Source organism: Schistocerca gregaria, chromosome 2, assembly GCF_023897955.1.
Source record: "Schistocerca gregaria isolate iqSchGreg1 chromosome 2, iqSchGreg1.2, whole genome shotgun sequence".
In the NCBI taxonomy this organism is placed as follows: Eukaryota; Metazoa; Arthropoda; class Insecta; order Orthoptera; family Acrididae; genus Schistocerca; species Schistocerca gregaria.
In genome coordinates this window covers 677,733,727-677,759,825 of record NC_064921.1, presented here as the reverse complement: position 1 = coordinate 677,759,825, position 26,099 = coordinate 677,733,727, and the positions used below count along the sequence as shown (strand labels likewise).

Here is a 26,099-nt window from a genome sequence, read left to right as displayed (position 1 = left end):
CATCAAAGTAAATACATTATGAGAAAAAGGTAATCACACCAGATAACAAAATAAAGGTGATATGGAATATAGTGGATGTGAGGAGATTGGTGGAACCAGGTATGAAGAGGGGCACATAGCATTAATAGCAAATGATAACATTTGTAACAGATGTGTGCAGTGTTACAGAACTTTTTGACTAGCATTTCAATACTGTGACTGAAAAGATGGGGTGTCAGGCCCTGTAGACGCTGCCAGACAGTACCTCATACAGGTTATGTGTAATAACCTCAATGACCCTCCCTAACCTGGTAGAAGTAATGTCCACCATAAAATCTTTAAAATAAAATGTCAGCAAAGTTAATTAAATAGTGTGCTTTTGAGCTTAGTAACATATAAAGCTATCTATGCAACAACTCACCAAAACCATTCACCAAAAAGCAGAAGCATTGAGTTATCGATGAGCACACACAAAAGAAAGAAAACTTGCTAGCTTTTGGGGTTATCCTTTAACAAGCTAGGGAGGGAGGAGATGCTTCCCACTCCCCCCCCCCCCCCCCCCCCCCCACACACACACACACACACACACCGATGCTCCTACATGGTGCAAGCTTTTCAGTGGATGGTCTCCTTTAATCCAAAAATATTTATATTCTACAAGAACTTACCTACAGTGCCTATGTAAACAATTGTTTTCAATGGCACATTTCCTGAATGGTTGAAATGTGCTAGGGTGAAAGCCCTTTGTGTAAGAAAGGGGATAAAAAATATTGACAAATTTCTGTCCAAATTCCCTTTTGCTAACATTTTTCAAAAATTTTAGTAAAACTAAAATGCAACCAGTTTGTTAGCTATCTGACATCAAATAATATAGTGTCAATTTCACAGTTTGGATTTCTAAGCTGTTCTGATATTGAGAAGGCCATCTATACATGCAGTGAAACTGTACTAAATTCAGTAGGTAATAGATTACAGACTAGTAGTATATTTTGTGGTCTGGCAGAGGCATTTGACTGTGTAAATCACAATATACTTTTACTCATGTTAGAATATTATAGTGTAACAGAAAATGATGCAAAACAGTTCAGATTCTATACTTCTGACATGAAACAAAGATTGACATTAGGAAAGAGACATGTATGAAGCTATGAGGCATCATCCAACTGTAATGCCTCATCATATCCAACAAGGTTCCATTTAGAGCCCTTACTTTTCTTGTGTGTGTATATCAATGTCTTTTCATCAGTAATATTACTAGATGCCAAATTTGTTTTGTTTGCAGATGTTACAAACATCACAATAAATAGCTAATCAAGTGTACTCTTTAAAAGACCAGTTAATGAAACTGTCATGGATATTAAAAAATGGTTTGTAGCCAGTTGTATGTTAGACCGAGACTTGAACTCGGGACCTTTGCCTTTCGCATGCAAGTGTTGTAAAATGATTTTTCAGTTTAGTACTTCTTACCTTTTAAAATGAAAATGTGTTTAAAAATTGTTTGACTCATTCCACATGCATGATAGCTGTTTCACTTGGGATTTGTGGAAGGTACATTAATATATTTGTTTTACACTATAAATATTTATTGTGTATTCTTGTTTACTAACATGTTGTACATCCTGGAGAGTCTCCTCACTGTGGATCAACTGAAGTGACCCAAAGTACATGTAATCTAATCTAAGTACTACAGTATTTTATTTACTTCTTCTTACCTTTCTACATCTATATCTACACAACTGCTCTGCACTCCACATTTAAGTGCCTGGTAGAGGGTTCATCGAACCACCTTCCAGCTATATTTCTCTACAATCCCACTCCCAAACAGCATGCAGGAAAAATGAACACTTAAATCTTTCTATGTGAACTTCAATTTCTCTTATTTTATTACAGTGACTATTTATTCCTATGTAGGTGGGTACCAACAAAATATTTTTGTATTCAAAAGATCAAGTTGGTAATTAAAATTTCATGAAAAGACCCTGCTGCAACAAAAAAACGTTTGTTTTAATGATTACCACTCCAAGTCATGTATCATATCCATGGGAAATACTGCACTATTTTGTAATGATTCAAAACAAGCTGCTTGTCTTTGAACTTTTTCAATGTCCTCCATCAATCTTATCTGATGCAGATCCCATGCTGCACAGCAGTACTCCACAAGAGGACGAGCATGCATAGTGTAGGCAGTGTCTTTAGGGGTGGGGTAGACTCGCTGCCACAGTCTATGGTTCGCTTTTCCAACAACATTATATATATGTGCTCCTTTCTGCAACATGTTGTGTTGTTGTTGTGGTCTTCAGTCCTGAGACTGGTTTGATGCAGCTCTCCATGCTACTCTATCCTGTGCAAGCTTCTTTATCTCCCAGTACCTACTGCAGCCTACATCCTTCTGAATCTGCTTAGTGTATTCATCTCTTGGTCTCCCTCTACGATTTTTACCCTCCACGCTGCCCTCCAATACTAAATTGGTGATCCCTTGATGCCTCAGAACATGTCCTACCAACCGATGCCTTCTTCTAGTCAAGTTGTGCCACAAACTTCTCTTCTCCCCAATCCTATTCAATACTTCCTCATTAGTTATGTGATCTACCCATCTAATATTCAGCATTCATCTGTAGCACCACATTTCAAAAGCTTCTATTCTCTTCTTGTCCAAACTATTTATCGTCCATGTTTCACTTCCATACATGGCTACACTCCATGCAAATACTTTCAGAAATGACTTCTTGACACTTAAATCTATACTCGATGTTAACAAATTTCTCTTCTTCAGAAACGCTTTCCTTGCCATTGCCAGTCTACATTTTATATCCTCTCTACTTCGACCATCATCAGTTATTTTGCTCCCCAAATAGCAAAACTCCTTTACTACCTTAAGTGTCTCATTTCCTAATCTAATTCTCTCAGCATCACCCAACTTAATTCGACTACATTCCATTATCCTCGATTTGCTTTTGTTGATGTTCATCTTATATACTCCTCTCAAGACACTGTCCATTCCATTCAACTGCTCTTCCAAGTCTCTTGCTGTCTCTGACAGAATTACAATGTCATCGGCGAACCTCAAAGTTTTTATTTCTTCTCCATGGATTTTAATACCTACTCCGAATTTTTCTTTTGTTTCCTTTACTTCTTGCTCAATATACAGATTGAATAAGATCGGGGAGAGGCTACAACCCTGTCTTACTCCCTTCCCAACCACTGCTTCAATTTCATGTTCCTCGACTCTTATAACTGCCATCTGGTTTCTGTACAAATTGTAAATAGCCTTTTGCTCCATGTATTTTACCTCTTTCCACCTTTAGAATTTTAAAGAGATTATTCCAGTCAACATTGTCAAAAGCTTTCTCTAAGTCTACAAATACTAGAAACGTAGGTTTGCCTTTCCTTAATCTTTCTTCTAAGATAAGTCGTAAGGTCAGTATTGCCTCATGTGTTCCAGTATTTCTACGGAATCCAAACTGATCTTCCCCGAGGTCGGCTTCTACTAGTTTTTGCATTCGTCTGTAAAGAATTCGTGTTAGTATTTTGCAGCTGTGGCTTATTAAACTGATTGTTCGGTAATTTTCACATCTGTCAACACCTGCTTTCTTTGGGATTGGAATTATTATATTCTTCTTGAAGTCTGAGGGTATGTTGCCTGTTTCATACATCTTACTCACCATATGGTAGAGTTTTGTCAGGACTGGCTCTCCCAAGACCGTCAGTAGTTCCAATGGAATGTTGTCTACTCCGGGGCCTTGTTTCGACTCAGGTCTTTCAGTGCTCTGTCAAACTCTTCACGCAGTATTGTACCTCTCATTTCATCTTTATCTACATCTTCTTCCATTTCCGTAATATTGTCCTCAAGTACATCACCCTTGTATAGACCCTCTATATACTCCTTCCACCTTTCTGCTTTCCCTTCTTTGCTGAGAACTGGGTTTCCATCTGAGCTCTTTATGTTCATACAAGTGGGTCTCTTATCTCCAAAGGTCTCTTTAATTTTCCTGTAGGCAGTATCTATCTTACCCCTCGTGAGATAAGCCTCTACATCCTTACATTTGTCCTCTAGCCATCCCTGCTTCCCTGCGATCTCATTTTTGAGACGTTTGTATTCCTTTTTGCCTGCTTCATTTACTGCATTTTTATATTTTCTCCTTTCATCAATTAAATTCAATATTTCTTCTGTTACCCAAGGATAGGATTTCTACTAGCCCTCGTCTTTTTACCTACTTGATCCTCTGCTGCCTTCACTACTTCATCCCTCAAAGCTACCCATTCTTCTTCTACTGTATTTATTTCCCCCATTCCTGTCAATTGTTCCCTTATGCTCTCCCTGAAACTCTGTACAACCTCTGGTTTAGTCAATTTATCCAAGTCCCATCTCCTTAAATTCCCACCTTTTTGCAGTTTCTTCAGTTTTAATCTACAGGTCATAACCAATAGATTGTGGTCAGAGTCCACATCTGCCCCTGGAAATGTCTTACAATTTAAAACCTGGTTTCTAAATCTCTGTCTTACCATTATATAATCTATCTGATACCTTTTAGTATCTCCAGGGTTCTTCCATGTATACAACCTTCTTGCATAATTCTTAAACCAAGTGTTAGCTATGATTAAGTTGTGCTCTGTGCAAAATTCTACCAGGCGGCTTCCTCTTTCATTTCTTAGCCCCAATCCAGATTCACCTACTACATGTTCTTCTCTTCCTTTTCCTACTGCCGAATTCCAGTCACCCATGACTATTAAATTTTCGTCTCCCTTCACTATCTGAATAATTTCTTTTATTTCATCATACATTTCTTCAATTTCTTCGTCATCTGCAGAGCTAGTTGGCATATAAATTTGTACTACTGTACTAGGTGTGGGCTTCGTATCTATCTTGGCCACAATAATGCGTTCACTATGCTGTTTGTAGTAGCTTACCCGCACTCCTATTTTTTTAATTCATTATTAAACCTACTCCTGCATTACCCCTATTTGACTTTGTATTTATAACCCTGTATTCGCCTGACCAAAAGTCTTGTTTCTCCTGCCACCGAACTTCACTAATTCCCACTATATCTAACTTTAACCTATCCATTTCCCTTCTTAAATTTTCTAACCTACCTGCCCGATTAAGTGATCTGACATTCCATGCTCCGATCCGTAGAACGCGTTTTCTTTCTCCTGATAACGACATCCTCTTGAGTAGTCCCTACCCGGAGATCCGAATGGGGGACTATTTTACCTCCGGAATATTTTACCCAAGAGGACGCCATCATCATTTAATCATACAGTAAAGCTGCATGCCCTCGGGAAAAATTACGGCCGTAGTTTCCTCTTGCTTTCAGCCGTTCGCAGTACCAGCACAGCAAGGCCGTTTTGGTTATTGTTACAAGGCCAGATCAGTCAATCATCCAGACTGTTGCCCCTGCAACTACTGAAAAGGCTGCTGCCCCTCTTCAGGAACCACACGCTTGTCTGGCCTCTCAACAGATACCCTTCCGTTGTGGTTGCACCTATCTGTATCGCTGAGGCACGCAAGCCTCCCCACCAACGGCAAAGTCCATGGTTCATGGGGGGGGGGGGGGGGGCACACATGTTGTATGTCATAGGAAAACAATTTATTTTTTCATTAATTTTAGAATACCTTTCTCACATTATGCTCTCATGCATATTTTGGAGAATACTGAAATGATTTTAAAGATTTTAATGAACCTGTCTGAAAACAATGATACATGTACACAAGTCACAAAAACTGCAACTTGGTGGCTTTTTAAGTTTTGATTATGCAAAATCTGTAATTTCCGTTTAGCAGTGGGTTGCCACACATTAACATGGTTTGTAATGAGTAGTGCCAAAGGCAATGCAACCATATTAGGAGCCTCCAGCTGCACTGTGGTTATTGACCATGTTGGTAATTACAGGTTTATTTCCTATAAATGGTAGTAATTACCTCAGCATTTGGTGTAGTGGCCACTGCTGGTGGTTGAAATTTCCACATGTCTTAAGTTAGCTAAGTGGTATTACCCCACTGTCCAATGTAAGCCATTTGTGACCATATGTATCTTGCTCACTCAGTTTTCTGCAGTGGAGAGATCTACTTGCTTATGAGAAGGGGGATTTTTTTTGGGGGGGGGGGGAGGGAGAGGGAGGGAGAGAGAGAGAGAGAGAGAGAGAGAGAGAGAGAGAGAGAGAGAGAGAGAGAGAGAGAGAGAGAATCTCGTGTCTGGTTGTGAATAAATGATTGGACGGGGTGACAGACACTTCCCTAGTGTACTCTTTCTTTTTCTGAATATTAACTATTTGCTTCATAGATGAGGTGTTCATTCACAGACAAACATTAAGAAAAAGGGTGCTAAACATGTATACCTTTTGACAAAAATGTCCTCCTCCTGACGTAGAAAACACACAGACATTCACAAAAACATAACACATACATACATGATTACTATATATTTGAGTTTTGATTGTTTGAATGTGTGTGTATTTTCTATTTTGGAAGAAGCACTTTTTTGTCCAAAAGCTTAAATCTTTAACAATCTTTTTTGTTCTGCCTGTATGTACTGAGTAGCAAGCTATACTTTTCTGTAATGTTCTTCCATCCTGGACTTTGCATTGTTTGATTATAAACTGTTATATTTTGCTATAACTCTGTACGCAACACCAGGATATGCAATGTGGCATCAGGCTGCAGTTGTGCTACACTTCAAATACTTGCCAGTGGCAGCTACGTGGGCTGGCCACCAGAGGCTGCCTGAAGTGGGTCACAAGACCAGTGCACATGGCACGGCATCTACCATGCCACCTACTGAAGCCCTCCTCTATATAAAGGCAGCGCAGCTGATGCTCCTTCTAATTTTGTTTTCTACTGTTTATTTTACCATTTCTAAGTTTGTCATTTACGTGAATGTGGATGGAAAAACTTTCATTCTAAATGGCCACATTATTGGTTGTGTCTAACATGGTGACACAGTTGTTGATGAGTGTGGTGTTCACTTCCGTGTGCTCAGTGTATTTGGTTGTTCCATCAGCTCCCATGCCCATGGAGGCAGCAGACTGATGGCTGCTATCAAGGAATTGTCAGCCACACTGACTATACAGGCTTCCATGTCGTTGGTACACCAGCCAGTTTTCCCCCTCACGACGATGTGTCCAAAGGCTGGGAGACTTGCAAGAAGCAGCTTCAGCAACACTTTGTCATTTTTGGTGTCACTGATAAAAACATTTGTAAGGCTTTGCTACGTTCTGGAATTTCCCCTCAGATTCACCAGTTGTTGTCCCAGTTAGCCACCCTCCAAGAACCAGGTTCGCTTTTGTTTGACAAAATGTGTAAGTTAATCAAACAGCGTAAAATCCAGGATGGAATGTAAAATTATTATGAAAAAGATTTTTTTAAATTGAGGTGGAGCCCCTCCACATCCCCAATGGCATGACGGCCAACTCAAACAGTACACTGCCATCTTTGCATAAGGGTTAGTTTTCACTAAAGTGAGGTGTCGCAGGATGTGGGTACTGCAATGTTTGTGTACATCTGGTTAAGGTTAACCATTTATATGCGCTCATCTGGAGATAAATTGGGCTGAAGTCGAATGAAGGATAGCGGTTTGAAGGGCAGAGGGAAAAAAGTTCCAAGGCAAGAGCCAAGGGAAAAAGCCTCTGCAATAGTTAGGTCAGGTGGTAAGAGCAGTAGCAGATGTCTTGCTGCATGCTGTGGCGCTGTTGCTCGGTGGCTGCCACTGGGTGCCGGTGTTGAACTCTCGATCAGCGTCAGTAACCTGCAACAGTTAGGTTTATCATCGTTTTTGTGTCCGATAGGTCATATATCGGATGCACAGTGTAGGGTGATGTTGGCGAATTGTTTTTGCGTCAGTGCGCAAGCTCATCAGTTTCCTTGCTGTGGCCTGTTGGTCGGCTCTAATAGTAGCTGGTAATTTCCAGTCAGCGTTCCTAATATGCAGGGGCTTTGCACTAGCTAGTAGTGTCTTTGGGTGCTTGTGCTTCCACCTATGGTTGTGATCGTAGTTTCCCAGAGTAAGGATGAAAGGATTGTTCGAGTGTCTTGAGTTCCTGTATAGTTGTGTGCTGTGTTGTTTGAATACTTCCTTGAGGGTTTCAAGGTGGTATTCTTAGTGAAGTTCCACAGTGCGTGTGTAGCGTGGAGCGTTGTTAATGACTCGTAGCACTTCGTTCTGTATTATCTGCAGGCGGCATAGTCATGTAGGAGCTGCATATCCCTAGACGGGAGCTGCGTACATCATCAGAGGTCTAATCAGTGTTATGTATATGTAGCTCGACACCCTCCTATTCATTGTGCTTTTCCTCAACGTTGACTTCTAGTAGTTTATCCATTCTTCTGTAAATAATTTGTCAACATTTTGCAACTGTGACTTATTGAACTAATGATTTGGTAGTATTCACACCTTTCAGCACCTACCTTCCTTGCAATAGGAATTATTACATTCCTTCAGAAGGCTTGAGGGTATTTCATCTGTCTCGCACATCTTACACACCAGGTGGAACATTATTGTCATGGCTGGCTCCTCCAAGAATCTCTCTAATTCTGAGGGAATGTTGTCAAATCCAGGGGCCTTATTTTGCCTCTGATTTTACAATGGCTGGTCAAATTCTTCTCATTGAGTCATCTCTCTCATGTCATCTTCACCCATTCACTCTTTTCTTTCCATAATATTTTGCTCATTTTTGTTTCTTTTACTGTACTTGTGTACTGCCATCCGAGCTCTTGATATTAATACACTTGCTTCCCTTGTCTCTAAAGCCCTTTTTAATTTTCCTGTAGGTGATGTGTATGTTTCCCCTAGTTATGCATGCTGCTACAGCTTTGGATTTGACCTTTAGCCATTCCTGCTTAGCCATTTTGCACTTTCTGTCAGTCTCATTTTGTATATGTCTGTATTCCTTTTTCCCTGCTTCATTTACCTCATTTTTATATTTTCTCCTTTCATCAGTTAAACTCAATATATTGTTTATTATCCAAGGATTTGTACTATGCCTTACTTTTTACATATGTGATCCTGTGCTGGTCTGCCTCAGTAGCTGAGTGCTCAATGCGGCTGACTGGCAGGTAGGGAACCAAGTTTCAATTCTCAGTACTGCCAAAAATTTTTGCTTAGTGGGAGGACTAAAATGGGGTGCACTCAGCCTCATATGCCAGTTGAGGTTTTACTTGGCTTAGTAGTAGTATGAGATGTTGAATAGAATTGGGGAGAAGAGGAGCTTGTGGCACAACTTGACTAGAAGAAGGCATCGGTTGGTAGGACATGTTCTGAAACATCGAAGGATCACCAATTTAGTATTGGAGGGCAGCGTGGAGGGTAAAAATCGAAGAGGGAGACCAAGAGATGAATATACTAAGCAGATTCAGAAGGATGTAGGCTGCAGTAGGTACTGGGAGATGAAGAAGCTTGCACAGGATAGAGTAACATGGAGAGCTGCATCAAACCAGTCTCAGGACTGAAGACCACAACAACAACAACAGTAGTAGTAGCAGTAGGAGTAGTAGTAGTAGTAGCAGTAGGAGTAGTAGTAGTAGTTGCAGTAGCAGTAGCAGTAGCTCTAGGTTACGAAAATTGACAGTGGCCAGGAGAGTTGTATACTGACCCTGTGCTCCTCCATTCTGCACCAAAGATGCCATTGGGAGAAGTTGACTTGGGGGTTGGGCAGTACCGATGGGCCCGCTAGGGCCAGTGGATGGAGTTTGCATGTATGATCCTGCGCTGGTGTGTCTATTTCATGTATCAAAGCTACCTGTTCATCGTCTTATCGTATTCTGTTCCCCTGTTTCAGTTCAACATTGTGTAATGCTCCCTCTGAAACAATCTCTGGGTCCTTCAATTTATACAGGTTCCTTTTCTTGATTTCCCAATGTATTGTAATTTCTTCAGTTTTAATGTGCAGTTCGTAATCAATAAATTATGATCAGATTCCACATCTGCTCCTGGAAAGTCTTACATTTTAAATTAAGTTTTCAAAATCTCTGTTTTACCATTACATAAGCAATCTGAAACCTTCCATCGTCCACTGGTTCCTTCCATATATGCATCTTTTTTCTTGATTCATAAATGAAGTATTAGTAATGATTGAATTGTTAATTAATTCAGGGTGTATACAACCCGGGACAACCGGGAAACCCGGGAAAAACCCGGGAATTTTCCCACCCGGGAAAAACCCGGGAATTTTTCCACCCTGGAAAAACCCGGGAATTTTCTAGAGTTCCGGGAATTTTTCATTGTTTTAGTTTTAAGTTAATTTTTTGTAACTTTGACTGGTAAGAACGAATACTCTCACAAAGAATACTGTCTCTCACTACTGCAGAATAATACTGCAACAATAAAACACGAACGAGAGAAAAAAGCTGAAAGAAAAGGAAATGCACCATATACAAGAACAAAACACAGTGCTGATACAAGCATCTGCCCACAGCAAAATGTGTCAAAGGCTTTAGGAAGACTATGCAGTGTTTCATAACAACAGATTGCCTCCGATTGCGAGCGAGCTTATGCACATATGCAATTGATTCGTGTATGAGTAGTACCTTCCCCGCTTCTGGCTACAGAACTGTGGCAGTTAGCTGTATAAGCAGTAGCAGCAAGCAGCCAGATGCTATCTGAAAAATTTTTATTGGTGCACCTAATCTGCCAGATTCACATATGCCCAACAGGCGCAGAACTTGGGGGCGGGGGCAGACCAGGGTATCTGCCCCGGGTGGCAGTTTTGGGGGGGAGGGGGGGGTGAGCAAATTCGTATTATTGAGTAAACAGACGTTGTTTTACAAAGCGCCTAGCATCGAGCTCACGTTGGTCTATCGATTACTGATATGATTTTGAACGCATCCCTGTTGGTTTTTGAACATTTTTGATCAAATTCTATATTGATTTCTGAATGAATCACAAGTTAATTTTTGAATATGTGAATAGTGTATGTGATGTCTCTGCCAGGGGAATCCCCGTCGCATCTAGAAATAAACTTTCCAGCAAACAAAAGGAGACGGGTCTACGTGCAGTACACGTTGTCGACTTCTTTAACATTGCAATGCAATTTCATTCACACGTAAGGGTCAATGACAATCGCTGTTTACGTGGTTGACTGGGTTTTGCAAATGATCAGCATTGTTATAATTACTAGCGAATTCCATAGATTCAGACTACCAGAGTGGAAATAAACGACTAACAGGAATTACAGGCAACAAAGATTATGTGTTGTCTTCTCAGTTATCCAAGAAAATGATATTTTGACAGATAATTTTTGGCCAGACCTCTACACAACTAAGGGCCAGTTATACAGTCACCGGCTAGCAGCTGCTAAAGTTCTATTCTGGAAGTAGCGCAGAAAACGCTTTGTATGAACATGTAATAACGCCTAATGGGAGAATAAATGCGGATAACTAAACCGGTGATTGTGGCAGGGTTTGTGAAGTTAACCAGAGAATAAATTTTGACACTGGCAGGAATAGTTACAGAATTAGTGATGACAAGATTGTCTGTTAGAACGAGGAAGATACTATTTGTATTAACAGCTTTTCTAGTATTAGACAACTACATTTAGGTAATAGATTCTCTCCTAGAAGAGAAAGCAGGTCATGTAAAGTTGTTGCAAGATTAGAGAAAAAAAATTGTAGGCCTTAAGGATTGAAGAAATGTGTACTGTCTTGCTTGTTTCCTGTCCTGTATTTAATTTTATGTCATACAAAACAGCAAGTTATTAGCTAATAGGCAATAAAATGTGCAAATTTTCTACAGAATTCTTGTTCTTCCAGTTACAAATAATCCCATCCAGTATTAATTGTGAGTTTATTATTTTAAGAGGGCAGGAGGATCTGCAACGAATTGACATATGGTGCAGGGAATGGCAATTGAATCTCAATGTAGACAAGTGAATGTGCTGCAAATACACAGCAAGAAAGATCCTTTATTATTAAGTTACAATATAGCAGGTCAGCAACTGCAAGCAGTTAATTCCATAAATTATCTGGGAGTAGGTATTACGACTGATTTAAAATGGAATGACCATATAAAATTAATCGTCGGTAAAGCAGATGCCAGACTGAGATTCATTGGAAGAATCCTAAGGAAATGCAGTCCTAAAACAAAGGAAGTAGGTTACAGTAGACTTGTTCGCCCACTGCTTGAGCACTGTTCACCGGTGTGGGATCCGTAACAGATAGGGTTGATAGAAGAGATAGAGAAGATCCAATGGAGAACAGCGCGCTTCGTTACAGGATCATGTAGTAATCGCAAAAGCGTTATGGAGATGATAGATAAACTCCAGTGGAAGACCCTGCAAGAGAGACACTCAGTAGCTCGGTACGGGCTTTTGTTGAAGTTTCGAGAACATACCTTCACCGAGGAGTCAAGCAGTAGATTGCTCCCTCCTACGTATATTTCGCAAAGAAACCATGAGGATAAAATCAGAGAGATTAGAGCCCACACAGAGGCATACCGACTATCTTTCTTTCCACGAACAATACGAGACTGGAATAGAAGGGAGAACCGATAGAGGTACTCAAAGTACCCTCCGCTTCACACCGTCAGGTGGCTTGCGGAGTATGGATGTAGATGTCAAATTGGCTGACTGGGGCTGGAGAGGCACCACAGGACATTTTAATTTCCACTGGCCTGAATATAGTTTGATGGCACCAATTAAAAAATATTACATGTTTGAATTCCACAGAGCGAAATACAGAGATGTGCGATGGAAGAATGCTGTGTGAAGAGGCGTATCACTGCACTCCGGCACACTTGAGACTAAATAACATGTCTATATATATATATATATATATATATATATATATATATATATATCAGATTCTTCAGAAAGATGTGCACTACAAAATGAATAGTTTTTGAAAAGTCGATTTTTTATATTTTTATGGTCCTGCCTCAAACGCTCGAGGGAGGGGCAGCGCCACTATCTAATATTGTCCCGGTTCTGAAATACTGTAGATCCGGACCTGATGCGCAGAGCAGTCTGGGTTGTAGTGGGGAGGTGGTAGTCTCCATGTGGCCCAGGTATACATTTATTGATTTTGTTGTTTCCTCTTCGTTTATTGCTCTCATGTCAAATGAAAAAACAGATTTCTGTGGCCGGCAGCTATCAAGTGAATTAAAACTCATTCACATAATTATGGAAGTTTAAAATATGTAATTAGTTTCAGATTTTGTTTCCACCTTTCTGACAGTCAAGCGTTAATTGCCATGCAGAACAATGAAGGTGTTGGTTTGTTAAAGAAATTTGACTTTATTAATCTTTACTGCTGAGGTAGTCAATTTATTTGAAACAAAGTTTTAATTCCACACTATTGGCTAATTTCAACTGTTTGCTGCATTTCAAGTTCACGTTTCCATCTTCTAGCATGTATGGCATTATGCCATAATAAAGAATCAAACACGAGATAATACAATACTGGTATTCCCAGAAAATTTACATCTGAATATGGACATATGAATGTGCACTTTAAGCCGAATTACCTTTTAATATGGGTCACAAAATTCCCATACTCTTGGAGTATCCGCTTTTATGACATAATGTAAGCTCTTTTTAACGTTTACATGTTTGAACGTAAGGGCTTCCTGAGTCATTGTAGCTGCACAAGCGCGGCGATGCCTGTCATCTGGCAGAGCTGCTGAAACGAACCTATTTCTAACAGGTCGCAGGAAAATTTCCCAAGTGGTTGTTTGAAAAGCATTATTTTCAAGTAAAGTAAATTTCCTTTTACACAAGATGAACTATGTGCGCAAATGTCCGATGAATTTCTTAAATCACAGAGCGATTGACTCTCATTCAAAAATCAAATCTTTGAGGACGACCATTTGGAATATTTTCAAACCCAGGAGAGCCCAGATGATCAAACATTTATGTTGTTAAAAAATTTTACTGGCACATTTGTGTGATGTATCGTAAAGTGTAACACGCGCAAAAAAAGATAAACATTATGCGTGGAAGCTTAGCTTCTCTTGCAGCGTATTAATCCAACATTATACGTGAAAGCTTTTCTTTTCTTGTACCAATGCTAAGTATATTAATTTAAACCATTACCTTTTCCTATTTGTGTGTTTGCGCTGCTTAACAGTGATGTCGCTATTGGTTGACTACATCAAGTGTCCTTTGCTCCGAATATCCGCTGTCATCGGCTGACGAGATGGCTTAACACGAGCTACGACTGGCTTACAAAATCGCATTGCAATCTCGATTTCAATCCTTCAGAATGTAACATGAGGTGATTGGTGGAATTCGTATTTATACTTTCGTAATACGAAAATATGCAGTGTACATGTTGCTGCACATCAGACATCTTTCCAAAACGTGTTTTTTCCCCTGAGTTTCGTTTTCTTAAGTGCCGGGAAATTCTACGCCGGCGTATAAAACCACAACCATTGAAAGGATTAATAAGTTATACAGTTCCGAGGAAAGGTATACTGTTACTTAACATTGAAAAAGTGTATTTTCATCTAGGAGAGTGTATTCTTAACTGGGAAATCCGGGAAAAATCCTAGAATTTTTTTTCCTCGTCCACGTATACACCCTGTAATTTGAAGAAATCTACTTTAGTTGTACTAATGATTATTCAAACCATGACCAGTATCAGGATGTTAGAGCTCCCCACCGCAGGTGTATAAAACTGTCTGAGTGGAGGCCACACTGCATGTCTGTAAGTGCAGTGCGGCACAGATGGCAGTGGTGTACAAGGAAGTAAACTAATGTTGTTATTTGCGAAGATATAGAAAATCTGAACTGGCTGGTCGGAGTGCTCTCCTTTTTTCTATTTCCACCAAGCTGCAGTCATTTGGAGCCCTTGCACTGACTGTCCTGACCATATACAATAATGAGTCGCCTTGTTTTAGTAGTGTACTCTTCTGGTTTATACAGAAATGTTGCAGTATATTTCTTCCCTCCTTTCCTTTGTACGTTACAGAAAATGGGATTTTAACATCCCGAAACTGGGCATGGTGAATAATCATTAGTGCAACTGAAGTGAATTGCTTTAAATCAGTTAATCATGCCTCTCAGTTGTGGAGTCCCACATACCAAATCTTGTGGATTAAATTACTCATTAAGCAAAATTTTATGAAGTGGCTTCCTCTTTCATTTATTTCTTTCTTCCAGTCCATGTTCTCCAACTATTTTTCCTTCTCTCCCTTTTCCTACCAATGACTTCAAGGTACCAGTCACAATTTAAATTTCTCCTCTTTTAACTATCTGACTAATTTCCTTTATTTTATCATACATTCTTTCAGTCTCTTCATCACCTGCACAGCTAGTTGGTGAATAAACTTGTACAACTGTTGTGGGTGTTGATCAAACAATGGAAAATCCAGGATGGAATGTAACAATACCACAGAAGGAAAGTTGCTACTCACCATATAGTGGAGATGCTGAGTCGCGATAGGCACAATAAAAAGATTCATACACTCATAGCTTTCAGCCATTAAGGCTCTCTGAGACTGTAGACCTATGTGCAAGTTGTGTGTGTGTGTGTGTGTGTGTGTGTGTGTGTGTGTGTGTGTGTGTGTGTGTGTCTACTACTGACAAAGGCTTTAATGGCCAAAAGCTATGAGTGTGTGAATCTTTTTATTGTGCCTATCGCGACTCAGCACCTCCCCTATATGGTGAGTACAACTTTCTTTCTCTGGTATTGTTATGAGTGTTGCCCACTTTGCTATTGTATACAAATACTTTGCTGCCTGTAGTAGCATATCTTTCCTGTGATACTGCATTCACTATGCTGTCCATTGTAGCTTACCTGCTTCCCTGTTTTCTTGTTCATTATTAACTCTATTCATGAATTACCCCTTTTTAATTTTGAGTTGATAACTCTATACTGATCTGACCAGAAGTCCAGTTCTTCCAGCCACCACAGTTCACTAATTTTCACTACCTCTAACTTCAACTATCTATATCCTTCTTAAATTCTAAGTTCTAACTGTAGTGGCTTTAAATTTTAAAAGCAATCCTCTGTACAGGATACTGTGCCTTGTAGTTCATTTATGTCACGTATTTCATTTTTGCATTCTCTTGTGGAATGTACTGCACATGTGTGACACACCTGCTCTGTCCAAGTAAACCCATAATGAATTACACAGCTGTTTGAACCCTTTTCATCTCGTTTGATAATCCTGATTCATAATGATTCCTTTGATAATCCTGATTCATAACGATTCCAAACAAAATGAAATTTTTCAGAACAGTCCAACCAAGAGTTTTTTAAGTGCAGTCTTTTGGAGATGAGTTAGGCCTTAAAAATGTTGAATAATGTTGTTGTGGTTGTTGATAATTGATTGAATGATGCTTTGGGGAATTGATAACTATAGTTGATCATTAACATTTATTACAGACAGGCCAAACACTAATTACTTCAGTGATGGTATGTAGTTCATGTAGGTTGAAGATTTTGACAAGATTTGTGACACTCTGTAATGCAGTATACACCTACAAATTCTTCTGAATTGGGGGGGGGGGGGGCACTCAGTACTTTCATAAATAAGAGAGGCATTGCTAGAAGTAACAGCAGTGAAGAGATTTCCTACTTTAGTGAACTTTCAGTGCTTTTAGGAGATTATTTTAGAAGAGTATGCTGCCAGAGTGCCCTAAAAGCAGTGTCACTTGTGGTAATGCAAAGTGTCATGAGGCTGTTTTAAGAGGTATTACCGAAGGGTGAATGTACAAGATGTTCATCATTCTTCCACACAACATAAAATATTTAAAAATGAAGAATTTCATTCTGTAATCTAGCATGCAATTGATTACCAAGTAGCTGATGGTGTACATTATCATTGTCTGTGCTATTATGATTCCAAAGATGACAAGCTGTCAGCATTGTGGCATCCCATTGGTAAGTGATGAGGATGTGGGGGCACTTAAAGCCAAAAGAGCAACGAGTCAAACAGTGACGACTGATTAGCAGGCCACGTTAACTGCAAGTGGGCAACCACAACACCGAACCAAGGCTGCAGGTGAGCTGGCCTGTCTGCACTTTCCAACTCTTCCTGCAGAAGCTCTCCCCGCCAGAGGATGCAGATTAATGGCAACTTATGTAGATTAGGCTGACAGTCTCTGTGAATGACCTGGCCAGTGATGAAGTTAATAGTGAAGGACTCCACAACCACAGTACCTAATATGACAGAAGAGAAATGCTTACTTAGTATTGATTGAAACTGGAATAACCTCCACACAATTTTCATTCATTAACTTAGACATTGTGCTTCAAAAATCCCAACATGAGTGAGAGCCATCAGAGATGGGGATAAATTCAAATTTTTCATTGACAAGCAGAAGCAACCACTACTGACTATTTCTGTAAAGCAATATTGTAATGATAACATAGAAAGGCAGTATACCTAGGCGAAAGGCAGAAAATGTGTCATGTTAAAAAGCAGCCAATCAAACTTAATTCTAAGAAGCAAAACAGGTAAAAAGTGAGGCTAAGGGATTATCCAAAATACAGAAATATTCATCGAAGAGGGAAGATGAAAGAACCCTAATAAAGTTCGTATTGAAAGAAGTAGGCCTAAAAGTATACCAAAGTATACAGCCACAGCATTAAAAAATGAATATAATGGCAGGTAAATGTGCAACTGTCTCTTCATATGTTAATTATTTTTGTAGTAGTACAAATGAGGTGGTTGATGGTGATGTGTACACTTGTCTTTTTGAGGCTGTGGTGATAATGGATTTACTACACCTTGGGTAGTGTTGTTTGGTACTGATATTTGACATGCAAGAACCTAAAAGAGATCCCTGCTTACAACAATGTTATTTCACTTGCATAATGCAGAACTTTGAGCATAAAAATACACTGATCAAAGAATTACAGGAACATGGCTGTGGGCATCTACAATCCTGCACTGGGCAATAATTGAGGACTGGGTGTGTTACCAAATTGTATCTGGATATGTTACCAAATTATATCTTTATCTTTCACAAATTAAGTACACAGAAAAACATTATTACATCCTTGATCATTTACATAAAAAGAAATATATCCGACAGGTGTCAAAAACAAAGTGGGAACATCATTCATCCTGCTATCCTGGGTGCTTTTCATTGGACTTTGCTCTGCATACAAACACGGTCGTCATCTTCTGTCACAGGTTATCTGGACTCTGTGAATAACATGTTTCACTGATGGTGGAGTTTCTAATTGACATGGGATTGCATAACTGACAGTGAGCTGCAAGATGTTGATATCAAGTGAGGTACTCGAACAGGATGTCTGGAATGTATGGTCCTTTCATGTAACCTGTTCATTACAGTCTGATCAGGTACAACAGCTCCAGTGGCTCTTCCAATATTGTCTTGCACAGATGGCCAGATGTTGGTCTTTACATGGGTTTGTAGTGTATTGGCAACCTCATTCAACTTGCCTTTCTCACCTTTTAGACTGACCTGTCTTCCATTAGTATGACCACAACCCATGGAAGACACATGGAGAGGCATTGGCATCTGCAGCAGCATGACCAAAAGTCCATCCATTTTTGGATCAAACAGGCTGCACTTGCAACTTGCAATGCATTAAGTTGTCGAATTACGTGTTCCTGGTTGAATACAGTGTCCACAAATAACAACTGCTATTTGTGTAGCTCAGTAGAAAACAGTGAGACCCTGGCACTCACCTCGTTCTGAGGGGTCAGCTGTAATGCATAACACAGCCAAAATATAGTGAATGATTTTAATTGTTGCCTATGTTGAAAGTGAAGATATCAGCCCATGCAGTAAGACCACAGGTACCGCCATGGTCAAAAAATATTTCACATATTGTATGTTGATACACATGTTCCCCTAATTTTTTTGAACAATGTAAGTATGACTTATCATCATCATCATCATCATCATCATCATAATTATCGTGAACCATTGGAAAACTTATTAAGAAAGTAAGAGAACATATGAAATTGCAGGTATTGTTCTTTATTCTTTAAAAAAAATTACCAATACTATACTGTAGCTATCTTTAACGCCCACCCCATTATTTTAGCATAAATATAGTACCGACAGAACTGAATATCTACAAAATGTTATGTATTAATAACATTGTAATTGTATACTCACATTTTGGTATTCTTTTTTTACATTACTGTTAATGTTATTTTCTCTCTCTCTCTCTCTCTCCAGACTGGTCTTGAGGCTGAAACTGTACCTCCAGTGGGCTGTGAACGCTGGACAGTTTTTGCTATGAAAGAGCTTGCTGGATCATTGCAAATAACAGATGGCAATAACTGGAAGAAATTTGCTCAACATATAGGATTTACCAAAAATGAAATTAAGAACAAGCTGCAGGTACTGTTGATTTCTTGAAAGAAAAATATTATTATTATTATTATTATTATTATTATTATTATTATTACCTGTTTCATTATTAAAGTTGGTGTTTATTTCAGTAAGAGAGTAAACTATAATTTTCATTTGGTTAATTTTTTGAGATGATGCTTCTGTTACTTACATCACCTAACTTCTTCTTTGCACTAGTACTACACCCTTCTTTTGTTCTTTTTCCTCTCAACCTTCTTGTTTATTTAAATTGTGCCTAAATCTCTCCAATATTGCTTGGATATTGTACATTATAATCACCTGAATTGAAATGGGAAGAAAAGAAATTTATGACACAACTTAAGAGAAGGAATCGATTGATAGGACACATACTGAAACATCAAGGAATTGTCAGTTTGGTAATGTAGGGGTAGATACGGGTGAAAAATTGTAGAGGGTGATCACGTTTAACTGTAGTTAGCAAATTAAAATAAATGTAGAATGCATTATTTATTTTATTCCATGTGTTCTCTGTCTGGACTCCTCCCCCTCCCCCCAAGTCTGCAGTTCGTGGTTGCGTTCTCACTTCCGGAGCAGGGGGTCCTGGGTTTGATGCCCGGTGGGGTTAGGGATTTTCACGTGCCTCAAGATCAGTGGGTGTTTGTATTGTCCTCATCATTTCATCGCCATTTGTGAAAGTGGCGAGATTGTACTGAGCGAAGGCCGGGAATTTGTACGGGTGCTGATAACCGTGCAGTTGAGCGCCCCACAAACCAGTCATCATCATCATCATCATCATCTTTTTTCCAGGCAGTTTCCTGTCCCTCTGCCCCCCCCACCCCCCACCACCCAAATCTCTTTTCCACTTCGATCCAATTTCCTCCCAGAAAACAGCCCATCACTTAATTTGCTTTTGGATGCTTGACTCTGACTGAGTCACGTGGTGAAGGTTTATTCACAAACTTTGTGCAGACTTTGCAACCCTAGTAAAATGCTTGTGTCATCATCAATGTGAGTCCAGCATCAATAGCAGCAGCCGAATTGCTGCATAAATCTTATGCCCAATGATTTCAGTGTAATAAGCAGTAGACCTTATGAGTTAGTGATTAGGCTATTAACACCGAGCTTCTGTCTAAGCATGATTGAATAACACTTTGGTTTTACCATCAGATAGTGGTGCTTTTGAAAATAAAGTGTAATGGCTGGTTCAGCCACCTGTCTCTTCAAAAACTGCTACCCACAAAGCACAAAAACACTTGAATTTCTGCAAGGTGTGGTTTTGATGTGTCCATATCATCAATTATATTCACTTCTGTTGTTTCAGTGCTATGTGAACAATGCTGTGTGCTTACTTTCCTGATGCAAATGGACACCACATTCACATGTCCCATAGAATGTACAGCAAGCCTTTCACTGTTGCTAGTGCTGGTGATTGTGTGTCAAATAGGAGTTTCAAAGTGATCTACCACTTTTTTGTAACCTAACCCTTCAGAAAATGGTTAAAGGGCATCCTGGGCTTTGCTGAAGGCTCCCACCTGTGGAAAATGGCCATTTTTTGTTTCATTGTTGCTACTTCTTAGATGTTTTGTTCTGTATCACCTTTGAGAATGACTGGATTTATTTGCAAAAGAATGGGAAGCCTTATAATTTTCCTGGAGATGACTTCCTCTGGTCTGTACTGAATCTACTTGTCCCCTATTCATTGTATTTATGTATGAAATTTCATAATCTACATTTCCATATTCTAGCTGGCTTTGCTTGGCTATTGCATGCAATTCCGTGACCCCCTTTTATATGACTGATGTGGTTGTTGCATCACACTTACCTGTCCTCCTTTCTGTAGTGTTCTGTGAAGTCAAAACTTCTATTACTTGCATGACTGATTTAATACTTGTTGGCTGCAGTTGCATCCAGAGGATGGTCACACACCTGTCACATGACATGTAAAAGATGTTCCATTAACTTCCCCTAATTGTTAATTGCAGGCAGGATTATAGTCAGTGACATAAATGAATGTACTGAATTTCATCTGGTCAGTGTTCAGAAATAATGTCTTTTTGTTTAATATCAGATGGTAAGTCAAGAATATTCAGTTTTTGGACAATGTCATACTTAACATGTAGGACACACACACACACACACACACACACACACACACACACACACACACACACAGTGCGTGCGTGCGTGCGCGCATGACATTTGTCTCCGGGTGCTAAGGTTCAACAGTGGCTGTGTCTGGCATGAGTAGCAATCTACTTGCAGTGAAGCAATCTAGCAGGTGTGGGTAGTTGGAGTAAGGAAGGTGTGGGGTGGGGAGGGGGAGGCAGCATAAGGGTAGGTGAAGATGCTTGTGCTGCCTGTGAAAGCATGGAGGAATGTTGTGGGGATAGGATGGGGCTACTGTGTGCAGTGTTAGGAGGCTGTGCTAGAGGGGGGGGGGGGGGGGGGGCGGGGCGAGGTGTTGAGAAGAGGAAATGACAACGTAGATGCATTGATAGGAGGCATTTATAGCACTGGAATGAAGGTAGGAAAGGGGATAGGCAGATGGAGTACAGGATTTAGCAGTGATAGAGGTACGAGGGTTACAGGAAAAGAAGACATGTTTTAGGGATGGTTCCCACCTTCTAAATTCAGAAAAGCAGGTGTTGGTGGGAAGAATCCAGATGCCACAGGTATTTGAAGCAGTCATTAAAGTGAAGCATATCACATTGGGAGACATCTTCAACAACAGAGTGGTCCATCAGTCTGTTGCTCACTGTTTTATAGTGGCCATTTACATGGACAAACGGCTTTTTAGTTACCATGCACATGTAGAATGAGACACAGTGGTGAATCTGTTTAAAGTTCACGTGATTCTGCTCAAAATTAGAGTTCAGGAAGCTAACTGTCAATTCTTTTCTAAGTTTTTAGAACCCTGGCACAAAATTTTAGCAATCCATGAAGCTGGCAGTCAAAAATTTTGCAAGTTTAAGAACTTGTGGAATAATTTTTACAAGTCTTACATGCAAAATTTCAGTCACATCAATTACAACAGACCCATCATTCAACCCCATACTTTTGTCCTTGATGATCTCTCTAAATGAATTGTTTTAAGCCAAATTACTGCTGCCCTTTAAATAGATGTGATCTGTTGTCATAGAACTGTCAAATTTACATTTAACTTAAAATAAATTAAATATGAAGTAAGACCAGAATTTCACCAGCTTTCATGTGGCGCCATTAGTGTTTTGCTATGCTCCTTGGTTTTCTTGTTTTTTATATTTCAATCAGTGAGATAATTAAAGGGTGTATGTGCCCCAGGACAACCAGGAAATCCGGGAAAAACCTGAGAACTTTTTCATCTGGGAGAAAATGAGGAAAAACCCAGGAATTTTTTAGAGTTCCGTGTAGTTTTTAGAGTTCTGGGAATTTTTTGTTGTTTCAGTTTTCAGTTAAATTTTTGTAATTTTGACTGATAAGAACTAATAATCTAACAAAGCCTGCTACTGCTGAATAATTTGCAACAATAAAATACAAACCAGAGAAAAGCACCAAAATAAAATTTTAAGTTGCAAAGAAAATGCTCCATTTACATCAACAAAACATAATGCGCAGACAAATGTCTGCTAACAGCAAAATGTGTCAAAGGCTTTAGGATGAAGACTATGCAATACTTCATAACAACAAATTGCTTTCATGAGCTTTATGTCACAACTGCTTACATTTCTCTAACAGGTTGCGGGAAAATATTGCGAATGGTTGTTTGAGAAGTGCTACCTTCAAAGGTAAATTTAATTTTATGCAAGATGTGTGAGAACGTGCGATGAATTTCTTAAATTGCAGAGTGTTTGACTCTCATTCAAAACATAGCAAAATTTTCGACCTGTAAGACCAGACACTTATGTCATTATTTAAAATGTTACTGGCACATTCGTGTTTGATATGTTGTACAGTATAACAAAAAGCTTAACTATTCTTGTAGCTAGACTCTATATACATCAATTTAAACCGTTATCTTTTCCTATGTGTGTGTTGGCACTGCTCAATGGTAACGTTGCCATGGGCTGATTGCATCATCTGTTCTATGCTCTGAATATCATCTGTTATTGGCTGGTGAGATCACATGATGTGAGCTGTGATTGGCTGATGCAAACACACTGCTGTCTCGATTTCCGTGCTTCGGAAAGTAACATTCTGTGTTTGGTAGACTTTGTATTTATACTCTCGTAATATGAAAAATGCTGTGCATGTGTTGCTGCACATCAGATATCTTCCCAAAGTGCTTTCTTTTTTTCTCCGGGTTTCATTTCCTAAAGTGCCATGATGTCTGCACTGGAGTATAATACCTTGAACATTCAAAGGATTGAGAGGTTTCCCAGTTTTGAATGGAAGGATTCTGTTACTTACAATGGGAAAAGGTATTTTCACCTGGGAAAAAGTGTATTTTTAACCAGGGAGTCCAGGAAAAATCAGGGGATTTCTTTTTCCTTATCTGCGTATACACCTTGTAGTTAACTAACCCTTATTTGCTGTTATTTAACACTAAAAATAATGGAAGTTAAGTTACTTTAGATAGCTATGATAGTCTAATGTCTCATATTGCCGCTATTTTTATTGAATTTTTTTATTTTGCTTAAATTTTTTTTATTGCTTGGAATTAAAATTCTGTACTAAATCAATAAAAATTCTAAAACTTAGTTTTGATAGCGCTCTTCAAGTGGACACTTGGCCGCTAAAACAGATTAAGGGATTTAGAAGTTGTTAATTTCTTAAGTAGGTAGTATTTTCAAATGTTACATCATTAATACCTCAAGTACTATCCCTTTTGGATTAAAGTGTTATCCTTTGATGACCACACACACACACACACACACACACACACACACACACACACACCTATGCCCCTACATGGTGCCAGCTGAGCTTACAGCGCCAGTGCTACATTTCGGCAGGTGGACTGGTTGTGGTGGGGGTAGTTTCCTGTTGGTGGTAGAGGGAGAGGGAGGTGGGAGGCAAGGAGAGGTCAGGAGGATGGATGGCTAGTAGCTGGTTAGGAATGAGGGTGGGAAGGGTGGCTGGTATATGGGCTGGCACTATTATAACGACCGGTGAGAAGCGGCAGACACTGAAGGCAACTTTGGGGTATGAGTTGGGAGGGGGTGATAGGGACAGAGGAAGGAGAGACTGTTGCATAGAGGGTGCAGGTTATCTGAGATTGAGGTCAAGATGGTTATGGGAGCAGATGACATGTTGTAAGGATAACTCCCATCTGCGTTGTTTAAAGAAACTGGTAGTTGAGGGAAGAATCAGGATGGCTCTGGTTGTAAAGCAGCCATTGAAATTGAACATCTTGCACCACCAGGTGGTCAACTTTGTTCTTGACAACAGTTTGGTGGTGGTCATTCGACCTGGTAGATGGCTGGTTGGTAGTCATACCAACATAAAAAACTTAAGTGTTCGTAGTGACATGGCTCTTTCGATGGTCGCCAGGGTTCTGTTGGGGTAGGATATTTCTGTGATATCACTGGAGTAGGAGGTAATATGTAGGTGGATTGGGGAGGTATTGCACCTTGGTCTGCCACAGAGATAGGATCCCAGTGGCAAGGTGTTATGGGAGTGGCGTAGGGTTGGGCTAGGGTGTTTTGTAGGTTGGTTGGGAAGGGTCTTGGGTAGGATCTTCCTCATTTTAGGACAGGATGAGAGATAATCAAAGCTCGGGTGAACGATATGGTTCAGTTTTTCCAGTCCAGGGTAATATTGAGAGGGGGGGGGGGGGGGGAGCTCTTTTGTTGCTGATTCTTGGGAGTGATGGGAAGTTGGGGGGGGGGGGGGTTGTGTACAGATATGACTTGAGAAATCTGTTAGTGTAGTAAGTTTGTAGGCCATTGCCTGTTGGTGAAGGCTTTAGTGAGGCCTTCAACCTACTGGGCAGGGGAGTTCAGATATGTTGTCCGCAGCTGGCTGGGCTGTATGGGAGGAATTATTTGGTGTGGGAGGGATGACAACTGTCAAAATACACATACTGTTGGTGATTAGTGGGTTTAATGTGGACAGAGAGTGTGGATGGAGCCATCAGAGAGGAGGAGGTCAATATTGAGGAAAGTGGTGCGTTGGGTAGACAAGGACCAGGTGAAGTAGATGGGTGAAAAGGTGCTGATATTGTGAAGGAATGTGAATAAGGTGTTTCGGTTCTGAGATCAGCAGATGAAGATATTATCAATGAAACTGAACCAGACCAGGTGCTGGGAGTTTTGAGAGGTTAAGAAGGTTTCCTCTATATAGCCCTTTAGTAGGTTGGGATAGGAGGGTGCCAAAGGAGAAGTAGTTTTGTGTTAGGACATAGTTGATAAGGTGTATAACGAATGAGGTGCTGGGTTGGAAGTCTGGAGGATATTAGGAGTAGTAGTCTTCAGTAGTGGCAAAGTCTTGCGCATGAGTTATGTTGGTGTATAGGGAGGTGGTTTCCATAACAACAAGTAGGTATCTAGAAGGTAAAGGGGTGGGGGTAGTGAAAAGTCAGTGAAGGGAGTGGTTAGTATCTTTGATGTGGGAGGCTTTGTTTCAAGCACTTGGTTAGAGGTGTCGATTAACAATGGAAGACATTCTTTCTGTAGGAGCACAGTAACCAGCTACAGTAGCAAATCCAGGATTGCTGAGATTGTGGATTTTGGGGAGCCTGTTGAAAATGAGTGTGCGATATGTTGTTGGTTGAGGAGGGAGATAGATTCTGGTGAGAGGTTCTGGGAAGGGCCTATGGATTTCATTTGGGATTAGAGTTTATGCTGGAATTTCAGTGTTGGGTCCACTCTGGCAGAACTTGTAGGTGGAGGAGTCAAGACAGTTGGTGGATGCCTTCAGTCAGGTAGTCACTGCGACCCATCATGACAGTGTTGGTGGCTCTGCCTCCTGGG

At 40.0% G+C, this 26,099-nt stretch overlaps 1 protein-coding gene across 1 annotated transcript in view; it reads left to right on the top strand.

Moving 5' to 3' along the window:
- LOC126334742 (uncharacterized) overlaps positions 1–26,099 on the top strand; it is a 95,735-nt gene that overhangs the window by 32,790 nt on the left and 36,846 nt on the right. Inside the window, exon 7 of the mRNA XM_049997291.1 lies at positions 19,072–19,236. Coding sequence (XP_049853248.1) covers positions 19,072–19,236 — 165 coding nt within the window. The remainder of the gene's footprint in view (positions 1–19,071; positions 19,237–26,099) is intronic.